The sequence below is a fragment of the Ictalurus punctatus genome, chromosome 22 (assembly GCF_001660625.3).
Source record: "Ictalurus punctatus breed USDA103 chromosome 22, Coco_2.0, whole genome shotgun sequence".
NCBI lineage: Eukaryota > Metazoa > Chordata > Actinopteri > Siluriformes > Ictaluridae > Ictalurus > Ictalurus punctatus.
The window spans coordinates 16,341,814-16,363,796 of record NC_030437.2 but is presented as its reverse complement, the minus strand read 5'-3'; the positions used below and the strand labels follow the sequence as shown (position 1 = coordinate 16,363,796).

General features: G+C 41.2%; 2 protein-coding genes across 3 annotated transcripts in view; both read left to right on the top strand.

The window, feature by feature from the left end:
* gal3st1a (galactose-3-O-sulfotransferase 1a) overlaps positions 1 to 7,248 on the top strand; it is a 12,778-nt gene extending 5,530 nt beyond the window's left edge. For both annotated transcript variants that reach the window (XM_017452124.3, XM_017452125.3), the window contains exons 2-3: positions 3,135 to 3,276; positions 5,560 to 7,248. In XM_017452124.3, the coding sequence (XP_017307613.1) occupies positions 3,137 to 3,276; positions 5,560 to 6,715 (1,296 nt within the window). In that variant the 5' untranslated portion in view covers positions 3,135 to 3,136 and the 3' untranslated portion in view covers positions 6,716 to 7,248. The remainder of the gene's footprint in view (positions 1 to 3,134; positions 3,277 to 5,559) is intronic.
* A 3,684-nt stretch (positions 7,249 to 10,932) lies between these two features.
* Positions 10,933 to 21,983, top strand: part of ppil2 (peptidylprolyl isomerase (cyclophilin)-like 2) — a 37,529-nt gene continuing 26,478 nt past the window's right edge. The window contains exons 1-8 of the mRNA XM_017452123.3: positions 10,933 to 11,097; positions 11,400 to 11,449; positions 11,547 to 11,592; positions 12,097 to 12,159; positions 14,574 to 14,625; positions 20,438 to 20,489; positions 21,147 to 21,238; positions 21,318 to 21,407. Coding sequence (XP_017307612.1) covers positions 11,066 to 11,097; positions 11,400 to 11,449; positions 11,547 to 11,592; positions 12,097 to 12,159; positions 14,574 to 14,625; positions 20,438 to 20,489; positions 21,147 to 21,238; positions 21,318 to 21,407 — 477 coding nt within the window. The 5' untranslated portion in view covers positions 10,933 to 11,065. The remainder of the gene's footprint in view (positions 11,098 to 11,399; positions 11,450 to 11,546; positions 11,593 to 12,096; positions 12,160 to 14,573; positions 14,626 to 20,437; positions 20,490 to 21,146; positions 21,239 to 21,317; positions 21,408 to 21,983) is intronic.

The following is a 21,983-nucleotide window of genomic DNA, read 5'->3' as shown; positions in this document are numbered from 1 at the left end:
GACATTATATAAAATGGGACATAATACAGTCTTTAAGCTTTGTTTATCATCTTCCTGTGATGCCTCAGAAGTGTGTAACACCTCCTGCACTGTACAGTCAGTCACACTTGACGAACAAGGTGAGCGGAGAAGCGTGTTAAAGTGTTAAAAAACAACAAGGTGTAAAAAACAGGATTAGGACACTTCCTGCTTCACCTGAGTTTCCAAGCGGATTTTAAATCTCTTGCTCTGGAACATATCTACTAGCTAATAAGATGGCTTCGTGTTTAACATGTTTTCCTCACACCTCCATGGTGGGGGATTCGAATCAAACTCTACGCTCTGTGTGCGTGGAGTTGGCATGTTCTCCCCGTGCTTCGGGGGTTTTCTCCGGGTTCTCCGGGTTTCCTCCGGCACATCCAAAGATATGCTTTGTATGTTGATTGGCATTTCCGATTTGTCCATAGTGTGTGAATGTGTGTGCGATGTCCCCCGCCTCGTTCCCTGAATTTTATACATAAAACATTTGCCTGGTATTTAAATGGAATGGAAATGCTATTAGAGCTCAATAATTACCCGTGCAAGAACCCAACCCATTTACGTTGGGTTTTATTGATGTTATCTCCACTGGTTCATCTAACAAACTTCACTCGGGTTAATGCAGGAATTGAGCGGCCCTCAACAAGATGGAGACGGTGATTCCCCCACGGGCAATTGGCTAGGGCACGTTAAAAAGATTACCGAAGCTAAGAAAAGGCTTCGTATGTAGAGCCCGTAAAATATTTCCTTCCGAACGGTAAGAAAGCGTGAGGCGAGAATGCTGTCTTCATTCAGAGTGAAGTGAAATAAATGGAATAAAACACGTACGTTTGTTAAATATTATAACCAGCCTCCTAAAGAATGTCTCGCTTTTGCTGATGTCCTGAGAACTTCCTGTAACAGCAGTTTATCTCTGAAACCGATCCGTTCTCAGTGTGGCGTAACCGACCTGAAATGTAACGTGTCTAATAAAGGCTGCGTTATTGTGATCGTCGAGAGGGAGGTTAAGGAAAGCGAAAGGCCAAATGTTTTTACGAGGCCATTCTGCCGTCTCTGTTAAGTGTTTGATGAATAAGGTGGAAAAAAAATGAAGAGTGAACACAGCATTTTCCATACTGATAATATATCCGTGTGGCGGTTTGGGAAAACCAGGTGGACGTTGCCGTGTCTGAATTCTGCCAACCAAGCAAATATGATGAAAAAATCACATCGTTTTGGCTCCATTTTGTTCCTTTTACATGTTTTGACACCTCAGTGAGTGAGGGAGAGGTATCATCGCTGACGCCTACTGAAACACAAGAAATCTTTCAAATATACAACATATTCTGAGACAGAAGTCACATTTAACATGAAGTTAGAGAGTCAGAAATAAACAGTGGACTTAGAACTATAGAACAAACGGTCTTAGAGTCGGGGGGGGGGCAAAAACTTAAAGGCAGACACTCCCTCAGTAGATAAGGAGAATGAATAAACGTGTATAACGATATACATCATTTTCATGGACTCACATTATTTATTAATTTTATACCGTAGCGAGATTTAATTTCTAAAACAGCGGCTCTGATGAGGGTTTTTTTTTTGTTGTTTTTTTTTGCACTTGCCTGAAAGATTGTTTCTATAGTAACAGCTCGTTCACAAGGACTTGTACACCGAACGCTCCGTATTATCTAAGCCTAATAATAAACTGTTGTTTAACAAATGCTATCATTTAACAAAAACAAAACTGTAAAGATTGATGTAGTGATGCTTTCTGTTACATTTTTGGAAGGAGTCTCCAGTGTCAGGGCTTTGTAACTGTCGGGACGTTTTCCATTAAGGACCTAATTTGTTTTGCAGAAATTCCGGAACAATATGTGTAACTATAATAACTATAATATAATAACAATGTAACTATAAATAATTTTTAAAAAGTCACGCAGTTGTTATTAATCAGCGGAAAACCACTATGGAATCACAAGACAAATAACTCTCTGTGCTGTTATAGGAAAACGATCCACTATGGTGGTCGGTGAGCGGTTACAGTAACTGCACTTGACATTATTTTGTTATTTATTATTATTTTCCTATAACAGCAGCTCCCAAGTGTTTTATTCCCTGACTATTGTTCCATACTAAATCTCCTTACACACACCTTATGCAATCTGGTGTGCATTCGGCGTTCCAGTTCATCCCGATGGTGTTCGGTAGGGTTGAGGTCAGGGCTCTGTGCGGGTCTTTCGAGTTCCTCCACTCCAACCCTGGCACACTATGTCTTCATGAAGCTTGCATTGTGTACAGAGTCATTGGCATGCTGGAACAGGTTCGTTCACCAGTCATCACCTCACGTGATACCTATAAGAAAATTTCGATCCTTATCAACGCTGATAATTCAAGCTTGATGGGTTTGGTGGTCCGACTCTATGGCAACATTTTGAGGAAGAACCGCATATGAATGTGATGTAAGCTGTACACATACTTCCCGCCATATAGCGTATTTAATTTAGATTCGACACGTTGTTTTGATTCAAAGTTTGGCGCTTATCAATATTTCAAACGTTTTTAATCCCTCTTTCCGGCCGTACAGCAAGTCATTTTCAACGCTGTTCATTTCATAAGGTTCCAGAAATACTGGCATTTACTGCATAATTGTAAACATTTTCTTAACATGGTTTCCTGCAGTAGATTATAATCCACTTGTCTGCAAAACAAACTCTGAAATAGCACTAATTGTGATTCGGGATTGATTATAACGTCATGTCTACGAACAAGCTTACCTGTGAGAAGGTCACAGTAGCGCGCACTCTCTCACGGCTTATCGGCTTATGAAACCAATGTACAGCGGATATTTTAGCTATAAATGCTCGACTTCAGGTTGAGATACATGCAAAAGAAAGGCCCGAAAAGGTCGAAATGAATGCTTTTTTCCCCAAGCTGCCGTACATGCCCCTTGAATACTTCTCATTTTGCCTGGGGAACTTCACATATTCAGTAGTCTGGATGACTGCAGCAGATTTGACTCTAATCTTTACATCTGAAATGTAAAAGCGCCGGAATTTCCCATATCTCATGTTGCATGTGCTATTTAACTGCTCATTGTGGTGCGGGAGAGTGAAGTGTTTCGGCTCTTTCCCTCGCAGGTATGATGGTTGTGAAGCAGAGGAAGCAGGGGAAGCAGTGGAGGTCGGTGTGTAAAGGTCTGGTTCTGGGAGCTCTCCTCACCAGCTGCATGATTCTACTGTACTGCCTTTCGGCTCCTGAGGTGCAGTTCCGTCTGCCAGAGTAAGTCCGTCTCACAACGTCTGCAGCTCTCAGAAAAATGTATGGCCTTGTTTACATGCAGGAATGTAGTGGTTTAACCCTTTTAAGCATAGTATCCATGGCTGTTTTGAGGGAAATATAGGGTGTAAATCCCTTCCAAATGACTTTAATTTAACACAAACTGTAATGTGACATAAACTTTTAAACTGATTTCTGTTTTAGATAAACTTTCTAAACAAAACCCGACCTAAGGTCAAATAAGTAAGTAAATAAATAAATAAATAAATAAATAAATAGTTCCTGACAGACTTTTTGTACATATCAATAAATTTGGTCTTAAACATCATATCAAGAATATTGCTATATTTTGTCGTTTTGATTACCACACACGTATAAGGTTTTACGTCTTTTCACTGATTTCTGTGCTCATATCATTCCAGGTTCATTTAAAACATTCACATGGCGTGATAAAAAAAAAAATCTTAAGCATCTGGATTTGATTTTCAATCATTTATGCATGAAAAGTCGTGCGAAGGTTTCCTTCAAGCTGGGGTCCAGATGGTCGACTGCAGATGTAAACAGATGAACACCTGTGTAAAATCTTTTTAAGCACATGTACAGTATAATGTTATTTCATGTGAGCCGCCCTCCATATCGGTTTCCTGTATAGAATATTCTGTAGGATCGTGTAAGACCCATTTGTGCTATTTGTCCTACATGGACTTGGATTTTTAGCTCTCAGCAAATAAAAAGTGTGCTTTATGTTGAAATTGTACTGGATGTCAATTTGTTTGAATGTCAAAGTCAAAATGACTATGTATTGCCTAATTTTAATTTGTATGTAAGGCGTTAAAACTGAATTCAACATGAAATTCTAACAGCAAGAAAAAAGTCCAGATGTATAACATTAAAATTTTGTATGTAAGGCTTTAAAACTGAAATCAACATAAAAGTCTAACATAAGTAAATCAGATATACAACATAAAAATTTTGCATGTAAGGCTTTAAAATTCTCTATATTTTCAGTTATCTTTCCAATAATCGTGAATTTTATGCTGCGTGAATATCAGCTGATTATTTGTTTGGATTTTGGCTTGAAATGTTTTTCGTTTTGCTTCGTTTAGCCCGTTCTGTTTATTGTACGTTCACTTTGCAAATAATTTTAATAGTTACTACTCCTTTCTTTGACCCGGATTGCCGGGGTTGTACTAAAATGCATTTCTTTTAAGTGCAGTTTAATATCTCATACATTTTGCTCCTTGTTAAGAACAGGTTTGTTAGCATTTCCTAGTTGCTGCCATCTACTTTGACTTTTTAAACATTAAATTTGACTTATTTTGTGATGCGTGCTTGTGAGCTCTGCTCACTTCATCTGTTCATTCACTCTAAACCGACGGTCTTGTCTTGTTTTTAAGGACAGATTGAGCTTACTAACAAAAAGCGTATGATCTGTTCAGTTCTGATGCGCATCCAGTATATTTCCTCTAAACACATTTGTCCGAAAGTCATTTACACGTGATGGCTCCAGACAGCGTGCTAAATCTGAGCGGAGTTTAACTTCATGCAAATTAGAGTCAAAGCATTTAACAACAACAAAAAAAGGGAACAAACACTATTTCTATATGTAAAAAGGTATGAAAATGACTTTTACATGTGTTTCTCCTCCACTACATTCCATTTTATATAGGAGTAGACATATCAGTCTGGCAGTAAAGTCGGGAGTATCAAGGGTGTCAGTGAATAAGTGTTATGTGTCCTTACGCACTCAGAAATAAGTGTGTATATTGTGAAATAAGGGTGGTACAGTGAACCATTCCATGTTGTCGGGGTGGTACTTTCAAGCGTACACCTTGTGTACCTTTAGTATGTATCTTTTACCTAGATATGTGCAAACCTACATTCATGTTTCCAGGTGAAAGATGCAAACTAAATGTATAAAAGATAAGGGTACCACCTTTAATAGCCTTGTTAATGGCCATTTTAAAACATCGTATTGTTACAAAGATGTATAATATGATGCTCCATGTGTGTCGTTACCACATTCAAATATTGCAATGCATCATTTTGATTGAGCCTCTTTGGTTTCTGATTTTCCTACCACAGTAAAAGTACGGTTTAGTGCCCTTTATGATGGGAGTGTGCAGTCCCAATCACAGAGCATTAAATAGTCTTCTACAAAATCCCGACTTGTGCCAACGCTGTGATGTGACCTCATTCATAGAAACTTCCGAAACCTTAACCACTGAGGTACTACGATTTTCAGGAGCAACACCTAGTAATTCATATTTCTTGTTTCCTTCCCAGAATTCCTGTGCCTTATTCATGTGCCCACCATCCATCACTTGGCCAGTCCCCAGCTGCCTCCAGCAGCATCCATCGAGGCTTGAGACGTGAGCGTCCCTGTACACCAAAGGTGGACATCATGTTCATGAAAACCCACAAAACGGCAAGCAGCACTATCCTGAACATCCTGTTCCGTTTTGGCGAAAAGCACCACCTCAAGTTCGCCTTCCCGAGCAGTCGCAACGACTTCTTCTACCCCTCACTCTTCTACCGCACGCAGGTGAAGGACTACGGGTCTGGGATGTGCTTCAACATCATGTGCAATCACATGCGCTTCAATGAAGCCGAAGTAGCGAAGGTGCTTCCAGCGGACACCACCTACATCACCATCCTGAGGGATCCAGCGGAGCTCTTTGAGTCCTCCTTCCATTACTTTGGCCGTTTAGTACCTTTTACCTGGAAAATTTCTGGGGGTGATAAGATGGAAGAGTTCCTCAGTCAGCCTGAGCTTTATTATGACCCAGAGGGGTTCAATTCCTTCTACCTCAAGAACTTGCTTTTCTTTGACTTTGGGCAGGATAATAATTTACCGTTGGCTGACCCGAGAGTGGAAGAAGGCGTCCGTGCAATTTCGAAACGCTTTCACTTGGTCATGCTGGTGGAGCACTTTGAGGAATCACTCATCCTGTTGAAGGATGCCCTCTGCTGGGACATGGATGACCTGCTGTTCTTCAAGCTCAACGTTCGAAAGGGGTCCACTGTCTCCAAGTTGACCCCCGAGCTCAGAACCAAAGCCTTGCAGTGGAACGCCATCGACTGGAAGCTCTACCAGCACTTTAACACCACCTTCTGGAAGAAAGTGGAGGCGTACGGTCGAGAGCGCATGGCAAACGACGTGGCCGAGCTGCGGCGCCGGAACTCACAAATGGCCGCCATCTGCATCGAAGGCGGCCATGCGGTGGACGCCGGGAGCATCCATGAGACTTCCATGCAGCCATGGCAACCTATCGGGGAGAAATCTATTATGGGATACAATCTGAAAAAAAATGTAGACAAAGCACATCAAAAACTGTGCAGGAAGATGCTGACGCCAGAGCTGCAGTACCTGACAGACTTGGGAGTCAATTTGTGGATCACTAAACTGTGGGGTCATGTGAGGGACATCCTTGACTGGTAGAAATGAAGAATAGCGTGTCGACCTCTGACCTCTACCTATACGTGTAAACAACAAAGATGTTCACCTCTGACCTCAAACTGAAACCTCGTTCTGCATTAGAGCGGGACGGAGCGTGGATACAAATGTGAAAGTCGTATAACAGACTTGGTGTTCATGGTCCTGCAGATTTTAATGTCAATTTCATTGCTCAACTTTCTTTTCATTGAAGTCACGTCACTGCAGTGTATCAAATTTTTAAGTGGTGCTTGCGTCAATCATGGAAAAAACCAAACAAATCAGTGACACCCTGTGTGGAGAGGTTTCTCTTTGCATGCTGCCAATGCCGTATCATTAAAGTCCTCTTAGTAAAGCTGACTGAAATATGAGGAGGCACGGGGATAGTATATGTTCCTGTTTTACTCGTCTTTTAAGCTAATATGACAAATCCTGCTGACCAAAGAGCAAAGCTGCACTCTTTGTCCAGAAGGATTTAAGAGCATAACAAATGTGAGATTCAAATTCTATGAATAAAATAAAAACCTAACATAAATTTATATGGTTTGGTGACTTGTCTTCATCATGGTGGTGTTCTTACTTCCATCAGTGTCCCTTATTATTAATCAGTACTACTGTTAAACATTGAAGGCAGACTATCCTGTCCGTCATCACACGCCTTGGAGTGAGTGGCACAGCATGCGATGGAGGGGATCCATATCTGCTCCGAACACTGATTACACTTCTAAAATAATCCTTCTTTTTTGTCACCAACTCTTCTGAATTAACAGTAGGTCTACCACAGGTTCGGGCACATTTCGATCAGAGGAGACTAAATCGTATCGTATCGTAGCAGATTCAGTGGAATCATCAGACAGTGAATTGTTGCCTTAAGAATTTCAGTTGTGTCGTATTTTACGGGAGCCCGAGGTTTACGCCCCTCGCTTCAATATACAACCCCGATTCCGAAAAAGCTGGGACGCTGCGTAAAATGTAAATAAAAACCGAATGCGATGATTTGCAAATCTCATAAAGCCATATGTTGTTCACAACAGAACAGAGAAAACATGTCGAATGTTTAAACCGAGTAAACGTGCCACTTTAAGAACAAACAAAAAAAATACGGTCAATTTGAATCCGATGGCCGCAACGCATCTCAAAACATCTGGGACGGGGGCAACAAAAGCCCGGAAATGTAAGTGTTAGTGAAAAGAAACAGCTGGGGGTTAATCGGGAACGGGTCAGTGAGAGGATTGGGTATAAAAAGAGCATCTTAGAGAGGTGGAGTCTTTCAGAAGGAAAGCTGGGCAGAGGTTCACCAATCTGCGAAAAACCGCGTCTACGATTTTTGTGGAACGATTTAAGAATGGCGTTCCTCGGTGTAAAATTGTGAAGATTGTGAATATCTCATCATCTACAGTACATAATATCATCAAAACATTCCAAGAATAGAACATATAAAACATATTACATCGAAAACTGGAACCATTCAATCTTCCTGTTTGTTTTTATTTTTTTAATGGAAAGAATATGACGTAATTATTACACTGACTTGTGACCGTCCAGTAAACGTCAGTGAATGGGAAAGGAGGGCATGTTAGCGAGAGAAGCGTCATTAGTGACTCCATTTCAGTTCCGGATTGTAACACTACAAAACGAGGACAAGTTCAAGGGGGTTGAAGAGTCCTCATTTAGCGGCAAGAACATTTCTAATGTTCCTGGGACAATGTTTTGCTAAGTTCATAGGAGAGAAAACACAGTTTTGCATAATCAGGCTTTCCATCTGAATGACTAAAATTGCATCATATTTGATTCAAGGATTTCTGAAGCTATATTTCATTGGTACACCTTGTGGTCATTATGCACGTTTTTCCCCCCACAGGTGACTTGTTCTTCAAAACATCATCTGATTCCAGTGTTAAGAAATTCTCTATGTAACATCCACTTCGCTCTGCAAAAGGAGCCATGATTAAAAAGATTGTAATATAAAGGCTTAGAAATAATTTGTTTCATTTCTATCAATTAAATTGGTTCATCTTCAAAAAAACAAACAAACAAACAAAAAAAAGGACGTGCTAAACTCCCCACGTCGAACCGGGGACCCCGGAGCTGTGAGGCGATACCCTCTGCTCCATCTTGCAAAAAAAAAAGAAAAGAAATATTGTTTAATTTCTTAAAGGAATTTGACGCAATCATTTTCAATACATTCAGTATCTAATGGTTAATGATTTCTAAGAGTCGACTCGTTCTCTGATCAGTTACGTATCCCAGATAAATTCAGAGTGTCGTTAATCGAGCGGTCATATTTTAATAAAATAAATAGCAGTTGTATCTAGATAACCGCGTGGGCTTTATAGCACTGCTTTTTAAAAAAAAATTTCCCTTACAGACAGCATGGCGTCTGCAATCACTTCTAATTGTAATAAAAAAATCATTATGCCCAGTGAGTCACCACAGACTACGATCAAAGGCCACAATTAGAGTCCAATAAACTCCTGTAGGTCCTGGCACTGGTCACCTGTTAAATCATTAGGACCCTTTCCATTTTTGTATCAGCTATATCGACAACACGAAATACCACAACGGAATTGCTGTGAATAATTCTTAGAGCCCCGAGTAAAGGAATAATGAAGGACAACGATTTGCACTAGCGTCCCTGCCGTTACAAACATCGTTTCCTGCGTGAGCATGAACTTTATTAAGTGGTGACTATAGTTTTGTCTTTGTTTGATTCACAATCATTTCGGTCACTGTTCCCGTACTCTCGAACGCCTTTATCGCTGAGCTAAACACTATAAATAAATACCTAAACTAAAGAAGGAAAGGAGGACGTCTCCGGTGAATGGTCTACAAGGTGCCGTAGACAAACATCCTACCCACAGAGTTTTGGAGGACTGTTGGGGATATAAATGTAATGGAGGCAGTAGCTTTGGATGGAAAATGTGGACAGTGGGCCAAAGATACAGGAAGAACAAAGGAATTTAAGAGAGATATGTAATTATGGAAATATAGTGAGTTCACTATTGAGTGAGAAATTTCATTCGTTCGCACAAATTTATTCAGATGGTTCCAAGGAGCCAATCAGGAGTGTTTATTCCTAAATTAAAAAAGAGAAAAGATTAGTCAAAAGTTAAATAAGGGTTTATCTCTATCTATCTATCTATCTATCTATCTATCTATCTATCTATCTATGTATATATATATATATATATATATATATATATATATATATATATATATATTAGATTTTTGATATTTGTTAAAATAAACTATTAAGTCACATTTAAATTGACCATGTATTTCATTACTGAATAGGCCCATACACAAAATATACCATAATTTAAAGCTCGATAGCATTTGAAGGGAATGAGTTTCAGTCATGAAGCCAACTGTAAAGTCTTCATCTAGGTGTCAGGTATAACGCACACCTCTTAGATTTTTGATATTTATTCAAATAAGCTAGTAAATCACATATAAATTTTGACATGTATTTCATTACTGAATAGGCCCATACACAAAATATGCCATTATTTAAAGCTCAGTAGCATTTGAAGGGAATGATGCAGAGTCATATAACCAACTGTAAAGTCTTCATCCAGGTGTCAAGGATGACGCACACCTTTTAGATTTGTGATATTTAACCCTGCAATGCTTGAACCAAAAAAAAACCTTCACGAATACATAAAGGGGCTCGAAATGACCCGCACTGGATTGAATGGTTTTCTTCAAAAAAAACAACTAATATATATATATATATATATTTCCTATTAATGAAATAATGAAAAGAACGGATGATCCACGAATGTTTTAATATTTTAAACATTTTTTATTTGTTTTCTTTTGATTCATTTATGTACATGTATAGATTGTGGATGGGAGCCAAAGGAATTCAAAACTATTTACATAGGCAGCACTTCCATTCAACCTTTTGAGCCCTCATCTCCCCTGCCACAAGAATAATCCTGGTCCTTCCTTTCTTCTCTACCGTTCTGCTTATTGTGCCCTGAACTTTCATCTTCATCCTCAAGCCAACTCTATTCCAGTGACCTGGTAAAGGACGGAGGAGCTGAACACGCAGCGCCATCTGATGCTGAACTCCTAACATGGTTCTACAATCTTGGCAGAGCATCATTAATGTAGGAAATAGTTCACAACGCACAGTAGGTGGCGGTAATGCTCCTATTAGTGAACGGCCATTAAGAAGAAGAAGAAGAAACGAGAACGAAAAACAACAGAACGCTGTTCCACACGGACACATTTAACCGACGGACACCTTGTAAACTATCATTCCGGAAGTGGAGGGTGTTTTTGACTGTTTTCTTTTCGCGAAGAAATTTTGAATTTGTGTGTTAGTGTTTGCGCCTGATTGTCCTCAAAATGGGGAAACGACAGCATCAAAAAGATAAGATGTAAGTTCAGATTAACCATCTTGTCCTGCTAGTTTATTACGCGCTTTTAAATGGTGAGCTAAATGCTATTGCGCTAGCTGTGCATTTAAATTCGAGTTGGTCAGCAGTTCAGTAAAACGTAAAACTCTTGTTTTTAACTTAAAGCTAGAATAAAAAGACTTAATATGGAGCCGCGTTTAAAGCCACGAACAGTTCAGTGTTTCATTTGTTCAGCTTTTTACATTCACTATAATTGTATAATATAGCTTTGAATATGGATGTTACTTGCTAAAGTTACTGCTTTGGGTTTTTTTTATTCTCAGGTACATCACCTGTGCAGAGTACACTAATTTCTATGGCGGGAAGAAGGCAGGTATGTACATGGAAATGAATAATAATAATAATAATAATAATAATAATAATAGGACGTTGTTGCTTGAAGCTATAATTTTCATGTGTTGATTTTACAGAAATTCCCCAGTCCAATTTCAGGCGATTGCCCTTTGATCATTGCAGGTGAGTTTGGTGGTGTGATGGGATAGTTGTTATTGTATTATACAAAATAACGTTCACACCTATCAAATTTTGTTACTATGCACACTGCCGCTCAGAAGTTTGGGGAGACTCGACTGAAATGTTTCTCATGATGTTAAAAAGCTTTTTGATCTGAAGGTGTGTGACGAAACGTGTGAAATCGGTGTCGTAGACAAAAATATAATCGTGCCGACGTATTCGTTTCGTTCATTAGAAAACTAGCATTTTATTTGCAAAAAAAAAAAACACGTATATTTTTAAAGGACGGCTCGGAGGGAAATATTCCGAAAAGCGGCCGATAAGAGTCCCCTTGAATACCGTTTAAAAAGCATCTCGGGGAAATTCCTCAAGAAATCGAGTGGGGAAACGTCAGGAACGAGGAGTTCCCATTTCAGTCGAGTGTCCACAAACTTTTGACCGTGAGTGTACGTCAGAACCTGTAGATAAACGTTAATGTGAATCATGCTGGTGTTTATGTCCCTGTAGTTTGTCTCTTCAGCCGTTCGAGTATCCAATGTGCACTGATGAAGGTGTGGTATTTGACCTCATGTGAGTATATCAGGTTCTTTTACCCCCCCGCAACACACTGTAGCACTCTATCACCTCGTGAAAATGACGTTATCGATCAGTTACAATTTTAAATGTGAATTTGTCAAGCTCTTCATTTAGATGATATTCTATTTACTACTTGAGTCACGTTTGGCCTCCAAGGTTTCTTCTTTTGTTCTGGAGCTATGAGTAGTAAAGGAAGTAATGGAAGCTTATAGCCACCAGTTTAGCATTGTGTAAGCTTCACCACCACCACCATCATCATCATCATCATCACACACTTCGTCACCTCGAACCACGTTGAATTTTTCAGCGGCTCAGGGGTTTATTTTCTGTTTTGATATTGTTGTCTCTAAAAATGAGCAAAGGAATATCACAGAGTTAAAAACATCAATCAAAAAATCTATTTGTTCTCACCAGAGCGATAGCTGTCGCTCCGCATCAGCATCAGGAGGCATGGCTTTCAAGTTTGAGGGCGGTACTGTAGGTTTAAAAAAAGAGATTCGGATGAGAACAGTGTTCGGGCTCAGTTTAATACAGACTTGTGTATTATGATGCGGGAAAAAAACACACACACTCACACACACACACGGGTCAATTTCTTGGCATCTTGTAACCAGAGATCTTCTGACACCGAACATGTCTTCATGGCTAATCGATTATATTTCACTCAGTGGGAAGATTGTCTAGATTAAATGTTTCACTTGCATTTTGACACGCGAGGTGTCCGAAAACGTCAGGAACCACCCGGAGTGAACCGAACGTAAATTTTTACACCCTACTTTTTGTTGTTATTATTTCCAACACATGCTCGACATGTTCGCTCTTACAGGCGTCACACGGTTCCTTAGCCGTCCTATCGTTACAGTGCCTTGCGAAAGTTTTCAGACCCCTGACCAATTTTCTCATATTACTGAATTACAAATAGTACATTTGAAATTTCATTATTTGACGTTTTATTTCTAAAACACTGAAACGCAATAAGATGCGGCATTGGATTTATGTTGGAAAATATTTCTAAGAAATATACCCTGTCAAAAAACTGAAATGTCTTGTTTGCGGAAGCGCCCAGTTTCCTCCGATGAAAGAAATTGCACTAACGAAGGCGCAGTTACCTTACCATTGGCATCCACCTGTGAATCATTAAAGGTGCTATCACAGTTTCTGGATAAAAACCCCCGTTGTTGAAGGCTCGCAGGTTCAAGATGTGAATCTCAAGGAAAATGAGGACCAAAGGGTATTCTACAGAGGTTAGAGATAACGTCATACAAACGCATAGGTTAGCGAATGTGTACTCAGTAATATCCAAATGCTCAGATTTCCCAGTGAGGACCGATGGATCGATAATCAAGAAGTGGAAGGAACTGATGATAAAAGGCCGCCCTTGACATCCTAGCGCTCAAACAAGGAGAGTCGTGAGAGAAGCTACAGAGAGGACAACAATCACGGTGAAGGAACTACAGAGTTCAGTGGAGTAATGGTGCACCAGGCAACCATATCAAGAGCACTGCGCAACACTGGCTTGTATGGGGGGGGGCAAGAAAGAAGCCGTTACTCAAGACGTAACATCTGAAAGCATGAGAATGATCCAGCTGCGATGTGGGGGGAGGGGGGGGGGGGGTTTGTGGTCAGATGAGACCAAGATAAAGTTTATTTTTTTGTTTGTTTGTTTTTTTTGCGCCGAAATCTAAAGCGCTACATATGGCGCAAACCTAAAACTACCCATTCCTCAAGACACACCATCTCTACAGTGACGTATGGTGGTGGTGGCATCGTCATGCTGCGGGGATGCTTCTCATCAGCAGAGACTGGGAGGGAAATTCATCTTTCAGCAGGACAATGATCCCAAGCACAAGGTTAAAGCAACATTGGGGTGGCTCAAGAACAAAAAGGTCGATGTCCTATAGTGATCTAGTCACAGTCCTGGTCTCAGTCCTATTGAGAATCCGTGGCCCTGTTTAAAAATTACAGTCCACGTGTAGCAGCCAACCAAGCTGAACATCCTGGAGCAAATCCGCCAAGAAGAATGTTCCAGAATCACTCCAACACTGTGTGCACTGCTGGTACATACGTATCCCAAAAGCCTTAAAGCTCTTATTGCAGTAAAATGTGGCTCTAGCTAATTTTAATGTGTGGGGGTTGAAGACTTATTCAAAGAAGATATTTCAGTTTTTTATTTTTCTTTAAAAAAAAAAAAAAAGTTACTGTTTTTGAGTTTCAGTGTTTTAAAATAAAATAAAACCAAAACAAATTGCAATTCAGGTCAGGGGTCCGAATACTCGTCCAAGGCACTGTATTCTCTGATCAACGTATTTGCGCAACATGTTCCCGCCGTTTCCTGACTTTTTCGGACATCCGGTGTATTTATTCTGCTCAAACCTCCTGATGGTAAATCGTGTGCTTTCCCTGTGCAGGAGCATAGTTCCCTGGATTAAAAAGTTTGGAACGAACCCCATCTCAGGAGAGGTATGTTCACAAAAAGTCCATTTCATAATCTCTGATGTGGTTAAGTGTGGTGAAATGCAGAAGGGGGAACAGGGTGAAATGAAGTCTTCGAGCCAGGAGAGGGCGGCAAAGCTCCACCGAGTGAGCGGCTGGGGAAGCTGGAGAGGAAATGAGGTTACGTAACAGGAAGAAGAGCGGTGCGCGTGTGTGTGTGTGTGTGTGTGTTTTGAAGCACGGAAGCTTCAGGTGTGCCAGCTGTTGTGCTATGAGCTGTTTTTATTTTCTGAACCTGAATTAGGATCTCGTTAACTCAGTCATATCAGCACATGCTGTTTTCTCCAGAGGAGCGGTACAGTCGCTCAGACTAGTCATGAAACTGACTTTTTGGGGTTTTTCTGAGGATTTTCACTTTAAATACCCCCACCCACCCCCCATTCCTGTACAACATGACAGTAATGCACGCACAAACAAAGTGAAATGAAGATACTATAAGCCAATGAGACAGATTGACATTAAGTGAAAGGAAGGATAGTACAAATAATAATAAGAATAATAATAATAAGTAGAAAAGACACATTCCTGTAGTATTTACATCAGGTCCAGTAGATATCGGTGTATTTATTTATTCTGATTAGATTCCCTAACGCCAATTTGCATATTTCGTAATATGCAAATTTATTCACACCTCCGAGGTTGGGGGTTTGAATCCTGACTCCGCCCTGTGTGCGAATAATTTGCATGTTCTCCCTGTGCTTCAGGGGTTTCCTCCGGGTACTCCGGTTTCCTCCCCAGTCCAAAGACATGCGCTGTAGGCTGATTGACATCTCCAAATTGTCCATAGTGTGTGTGTGTGTCTGTGTGTGTGCGATTGTGTCCTGCAGTGAGTTCTAACCCCGTCCAGGGTGTCCCCCGCCTTGTGCCCCGAGTCCCCTGGGATAGACTCCAGGCTCTCCACAACGCTGTGTTGGATAAATGGTACTGAGCGGTACTGTTAAAAGCAGTCTGGTATTTTATTCATCATAGTTACAAAGTGTTATTTCAGGACATTTGTTGTACGCTGAGCCGCTGACTCGGTGTGGAAAACGCATTCCTAACCTCATCAGAGCCCAGTTTGAGACACGTATTTTGAGGCTTTGGCGTTTTTAAGAAAATCGGTCATGCTGTGGTGTGACGCGGCTCTATGAGAACCGGTGTCACTGTTCCTACCATGATGTGGATTATTTTACAGCAACGTCACATCCCGAAGTGTTCCCATGATCTCTCGGTCTTATTAGACAGAAATACATCACACTTTTAACCGTTTACGGTTACGTTAAAGTAGCTATATACAGTCATTCCTTTAAAAATAAATAAGAAGAAAACCCCGTAACTTGTCATGTTACTGAGAAACCAGACAGTCCTCCTGTTACAAAGCGCTGACACCGGAGACTCCTTCCATGAATGTTAAATAAACGTCTGCTTATCAAAAACGTCACCGTGACAACAATTATACGACTTGGTTAAAAACAAACAAACAACGGGCTTTAAAAAAAAATGTACCATTAGGTTTAGTTGACATGAATGAGTTGAACATATTCGAAGGAGCGCATTAATATGAACTTATGATTTGAATGAAACTGTTACACACTATGGGATTGTGTGTGTGTGTGTGTGTGTATCACAGTCTTCTTGTAGACAGTATGTTTGGGTTCGCCACGTGTTGCACATTTGTTTGTGCTGGTCTGGATGTTGCTCAACATGTCTTGGCATGTCGCTATCTGTGTGTGTGTGTGTGTGTGTGTGAGAGAGAGAGAGTGTGTGTGTGTGTGTATTGGAGAGAGTGTGTGCACACACAGCTGGGTTGTCCTGTCAGAAACATTCCTGATTGATCGGTTTAGTGTGTGAGAGAGATTTGAAGAAACATTCTGGTCTTGTGGACAGGGACATGTCTGGACTTGTCTCTAACACACTGTGTGTTCGCACGAGTAGCAGCCTTGGGAAAACTGTACAGAGATATGTGTGTGTGTGTGTGTGTGTGTGTGTGTGTGTGTGTGTGTGTAGGAGTGGAGAGAGACCCTTCCTCACCATCACATTCCAATTTACTCACACCACACTGAAAAGATGTCTTCTAAAAAATCTTAAAGGACCAGTCCACCCAAAACACATTGAATATGTTTACAGTTGCAATCAAAATGATTCAACCCTAAACCTGCAAATCAGGTTTATAGTCAATGTACAGACTTTCAGCTGTTTGCGATGAACACATCAAACAAAAGCAATTGAAATAGTTCAACACGACGAACGCTTCAAGTGGTTTCCCCAAATTCATCTGAAAATGCAACTTATAATGATTTCTCCAGTCTCAAAATTATTCACCCCCTTCATGGCGAACATCTTTAGTACTTAGTAGAGCATTCTTCTGCTGTTCTGACCTGCTGCAAATGAGATGCAGAGCTTCTGCAGCGTTCCTGAGGAATCTTCTCCCGTTCCTCATGAGCGATGGTCTCCAGTTCAGTAATATTCTCGGGTTTGCGTGCCGGAACCGCCTTCTTCTAATCCCACCAGAGATCTTCTATGGGGTTCAAGTCAGGTGACTGTGATGGCCCTGTAGAATCTTCCAGGATTCTTCTACAATCAAGCCTTGGTGGAATTTGAAGTATGATTGGGATCGTTGTCCTGTTGGAAGGTCCAATGATGCCCAAGCTTCAGCTTTCTCACAGACGGCGTGACGTTTTCTCGTAGGATTTCCTGGTACTTCAATGAATCCATCTCGCCTTCCACACGCTGCAGGTTTCCAGGGCCAGAGGATGCAAAGCAGCCCCAGAGCATCACCGAGCCTCCGCCATGCTCGACTGTGGACAGAGTGTTCTTTCTTCATTCTTCTTCCTCCAGACGTACCGCCGATCCATTGTGTCAAAAAGTTCCAGTTTTGTTTCATCGCGCCACAGAACAGAATCCCCAAACTTCTGTGGCTTATTCATATGATTTTGAGCGACTTTTCTTGTGCATTTGGGTCAGTAGTGGTGAACGTCTTGGAGTTCCGGCATGGAAACCTTCTGCGTTTAGTATTTAGTTTAGCTGTATTTCCATTATTCCAGTGAGAAGTTAGCTGTCGCGTGCCGCTCTGATCTCACAGCAGGACGTTGTTATTGCTAGCTAGGACAGACAAAAATGCTGAAACGATAACGCTTGGCACATGCACAAAGCCTAAACGTTGTGAAATCGGACACTGGGGACGGCATGCGACAAGCGACATACGAAACCTCTCAAGACTATTTTGAGGCGGTCATTAGGAGTTGGCTTTTTACTGCAATCATCAGAATCTCTCGTTAAATCGCAGCTCTGATTCACGTACTTCATCAGGAAATGAAGTCACAGGTTGGTGTGCTAGCGTGTCACTCTCATGCATGTGATCATCTCGGATGCTCGTATCGAGCTAATAAGCTCTCATTTCCCATCTCTGTGTGCTCTTATTCCATTTTCCAAACATTACATCACCAGCGTTTAAGTGATGTCAGAGGATCCTGTGACGAGAGTTCCATATCTGATGCGATATTGACTCGGACGAGAGCCGGTATGAAATGTGATTAGCTGGAAATCTATTAGAGGCAGAACGAAGATGGGAACGCGACTTCATCATGATCCCTTCATCCTCATGTTACACTGATGTCCTCTGAGCAAAAAATGAAGAAAGAAAAAAAAACCCTATCTAAACTCCTGCAGAACGTGATTATACCACGGCACTGTTAAATTCTTGATTCTGATTGGCTAGAAGGTCTTGATTAATTTTCTCTGACCGTAGTTCTGCCTACAAGATAAATCTCAGGTTGTTGTTTCTATAGAAATGAAGAACTATAATCATTGATCTGATGAGGTGTTTTTCGTTCAGAGATGTTTATTTAGCAATTTTGTAAGGAGTCTCCGGTGTCAGCACTTTGTACCAATCAAAGGTAAAGCATCCGAGGTCAAAAAAACACTTTAATGTGCTCATAATTTAAACTGCAGCGTTACTCCTTTCAGAGAGCATACTCTGCTCTGATTGGTCAGATGTCCCAGTCTGTTGTGATCGGTCTACCGCTGTCAGCGAGCAGCCGATGAAGACCAGAGGCGGGGCTTTTTGTTACAAACCTACATAGGTTAGTACAGGAAGTAAAGTCTGGAATCACTAACGACTCGTTTCAGCTGTTCAGAGTCGGTTCCTTCTTTTGGGAGTCGATAAGTTTGTCGTAAGCTTCGTTTTTGGAACTTTGCAGACTTTTTACATTCACAAAGAGCTACGTATATAACACACTACATGAACGGTAAGATTAGAAAAACCATAATAGGTGCACTTTTTAAGTTTTCCTCCATGGGAAAGTCTTCATAAACATCAAGATAAAGTGAACGAATGTTTATAACAAGAACGTGCCGCGACATTTAAATATAACAATATACGTGGATGTAAAAAAAAATTAAGTACAACGTGAGATTCTTTAACGAATGGAATGCTGTAATTGTTGGTAAATTGCTGTGGTAGAAGTGGAACGAAGCACATCGGAACCGGTTTTATTCCTTACTCTTGTGCACCGCTGATAATGCTCAGTCATTTATTTATTTTTTTCCACAGCTGGAAGCTAAAGCGTTCGGTCTGACACTTCTGTGAGACTCTCACACACTCTTGAAATCGTTTCAGCTTAAATATCGGCTCTCGCGGAGTCAAGCAGCCGCTTTAATAGGAGGAGACGTCAATTAACTGGTAATGCAGAGATCATTAAACATGCAAATGCACTTTTATTTATTTATTTATTTATTTATTTATTACTCCGCCGATCTCAAGTCGCCAGGCGTGCTAAGCAACGAATCGTGGGTTGCAGATGTGGGAAAGTCGAAGCGGTATATCTCTGATCTGCGCCACTGATCCGGGTAATCCTTCAGGGCTCGCTACAGCCGTATCAAATCATCATCGTGATCTACATCCCTTAATGCCGCATCCGTTCTATTCCTACGAAAACCGCTCTCGGTCTCGTGGGCCGTGATGCAGGAGCAGCTGTTCGAGCTAAAATTAAACACTCAACACCTCCATCATTTCGAATTATTACGCCGGAACGTACTCGATCGTCTTTCAGACAGCTGCTGAAAATGTGCGTAACTGTTCAGTGCTTGGGGTAAGTTATTTATTTATTTATTTATTTATTTATTTATTTATTTATTTGCGTCAGTTCTAAAAGATGCGATTGGCTGGCTGCATATTTTCATGTGTTAGCCCGCCGCTTCCCCAACTGGTAGCTCTCGTGTGATGGGGAGAGCTGATTGGCTGGCTGGCTGCTGGGAATTGACCAAGACCAAACTGGGGGGAAACGGCGATTTAAAGAAAGTGTCCCGAGTGTAAATCATATCTGTGGATCTTTTTGTTAAACGGATTTGACCTGCATCCATTTACTGTGCGTTGTGATGTCTGTTATTACTGTCGAATGATGCGTAATGAGTCATGAGTAGAGGTAACCTCTCTAGCCCTGTAGTTAGCCTCTGGTCCAATGAGCTGCCTTGAGCTAAATGGACATAAATGCACGTGATTGGCTAAACAGCAACCAATTTCCTCGGATCGGTTAGAGTATTTTTTTCACCTTCTGCTGAAACACTGTACTGGGTCTGCATCTGGACAACCCTTCATGTATAGTATTATAAGTTTCCCTCCATGCTTGTGATCTAATTAGGACGCAGGAAACAAAATCCAGCGTCAAGGCTAACGCGAACGCGGGTTTAACGAGCCGACAGTAGCGGCAACGTCGGTGACTACGCTCCCTCGTTCAGGCCGCGTGAATACGAGCACCGCGCAGTCATCTGCTTACACACCTCTCTCTCCTCGTCTTTTTAGAAACTCGAGGCCAAGTCGCTCATCAAGCTCAACTACAGCAAGAACAGCGAAGGTAGGTTTTTAATCTCTCGGTCATAAACACATACACTACCGCTCAAAAGTTTGTGGACACCCGCCTGAAACGTTTCTTATGATGTTTAAAAGCTTTTGATCGGAAGGTCTATGATTAAATGTTTGAAATCGGTGTCGTAGACAAAAATATAATCGTGCCGTCGTATTCATTTCTTTCATTAGAAAACTAACATTTTATTCACCAAAAAAAAAAGTAATCTTTTTTTTTTTTTTTTTTTTTTTTAAACGGACGACTCAGAGCAAAATATTCCGAAAAGCAGCCGATAAGCGTCCAGCGTAGGTGTGAACTCCTTTAATACTGTTTAAAAAAAACCCTCAGGGAAATTCAGGTGAGAAAACGCCCAGAATGCATTTCTGGAAATTTCTAGATGAAAAGGGGCGTCGACTTTGAAGATGCTAAAATATGAATTTATTTAGATTCATTTAGGAATTTTTAAAAAATTTTTTTTATCACAACATAATTCCCATCGTTCCATTTGTGTTACTTCAGAGTTTTGATGACTTTATTATTATTATAAAATGTGGAGAAATAAATAATAAATAAATAAATAAATAAATAAATAATGAGTGTGTAAACTTTTGAAGGGTAGTGTAAATATTTCCAGCTATTTTTTTGTGTGTGTGTGTGTGTGTTCAGGGAAGTACCACTGTCCCGTCCTGTACAACGTCTTCACGAACAACTCGCACATCGTAGCCAACAAAGTCAGCGGAAACGTCTTCTCGTACGAGGTGTGTTCGCGTGACTCTGCGGTAAGGAAACGCACAGCTGCGTACGGTGTGTGTAATTAATCCTGTGTATCGTGTCCAGGCTATAGAGCAGCTCAACATCAAGACCAAGAGTTACAAAGACCTGCTGACTGATGAGCCGTTTACTCGCCAGGATATCATCACGCTGCAGGTGGGGATCCGTGTGTGTGTGCGTGTGCGTGTGTGTGTGTGGGGGGGGCTGCTTCATATGTATATTTAGTAATGGTTATTTTTAGACAGTGTGTAGTTTTAGCATTGCAGATCTCAGGTACTTTGACCGTAGCCCAGTTGTTAGGATTTTCACCCACAGCAGTCTCTAGAGTTTACACAGAATGGTGCGAAAGACTTAAAACACCCGAACAGCGAGCGACAGGCGGAAACGGCTGGTCGGCGAGAGCGGGTCAGAGGAGAATGGGCCGGACTGGTTCGAGCCGACAAGAAGGCCGCAGTAAGACAAATAACAGCGCTTTACAACCGCGGTGAGCAGAAAAGCATCTCGGAATGCACAAAACAAAACGCGGAGCCTCCACAGTCCCGATCTAGGTAGAGGTCACGGCGTGCCCCAGGGAAGGTCGTTTTTAAACTCGGGTATGGTGCCGAGGCGGTCACCCTGGTGTTTGGAGGAGAGAAAAGAAGACCGGATCGAGGTGGTTTTGGTGGGATGAAGTGGTGTTAAATGGGTTGGAGCTGATGACGGAGCGAAGGAGTCAGGGTCATGTGAAGCTCA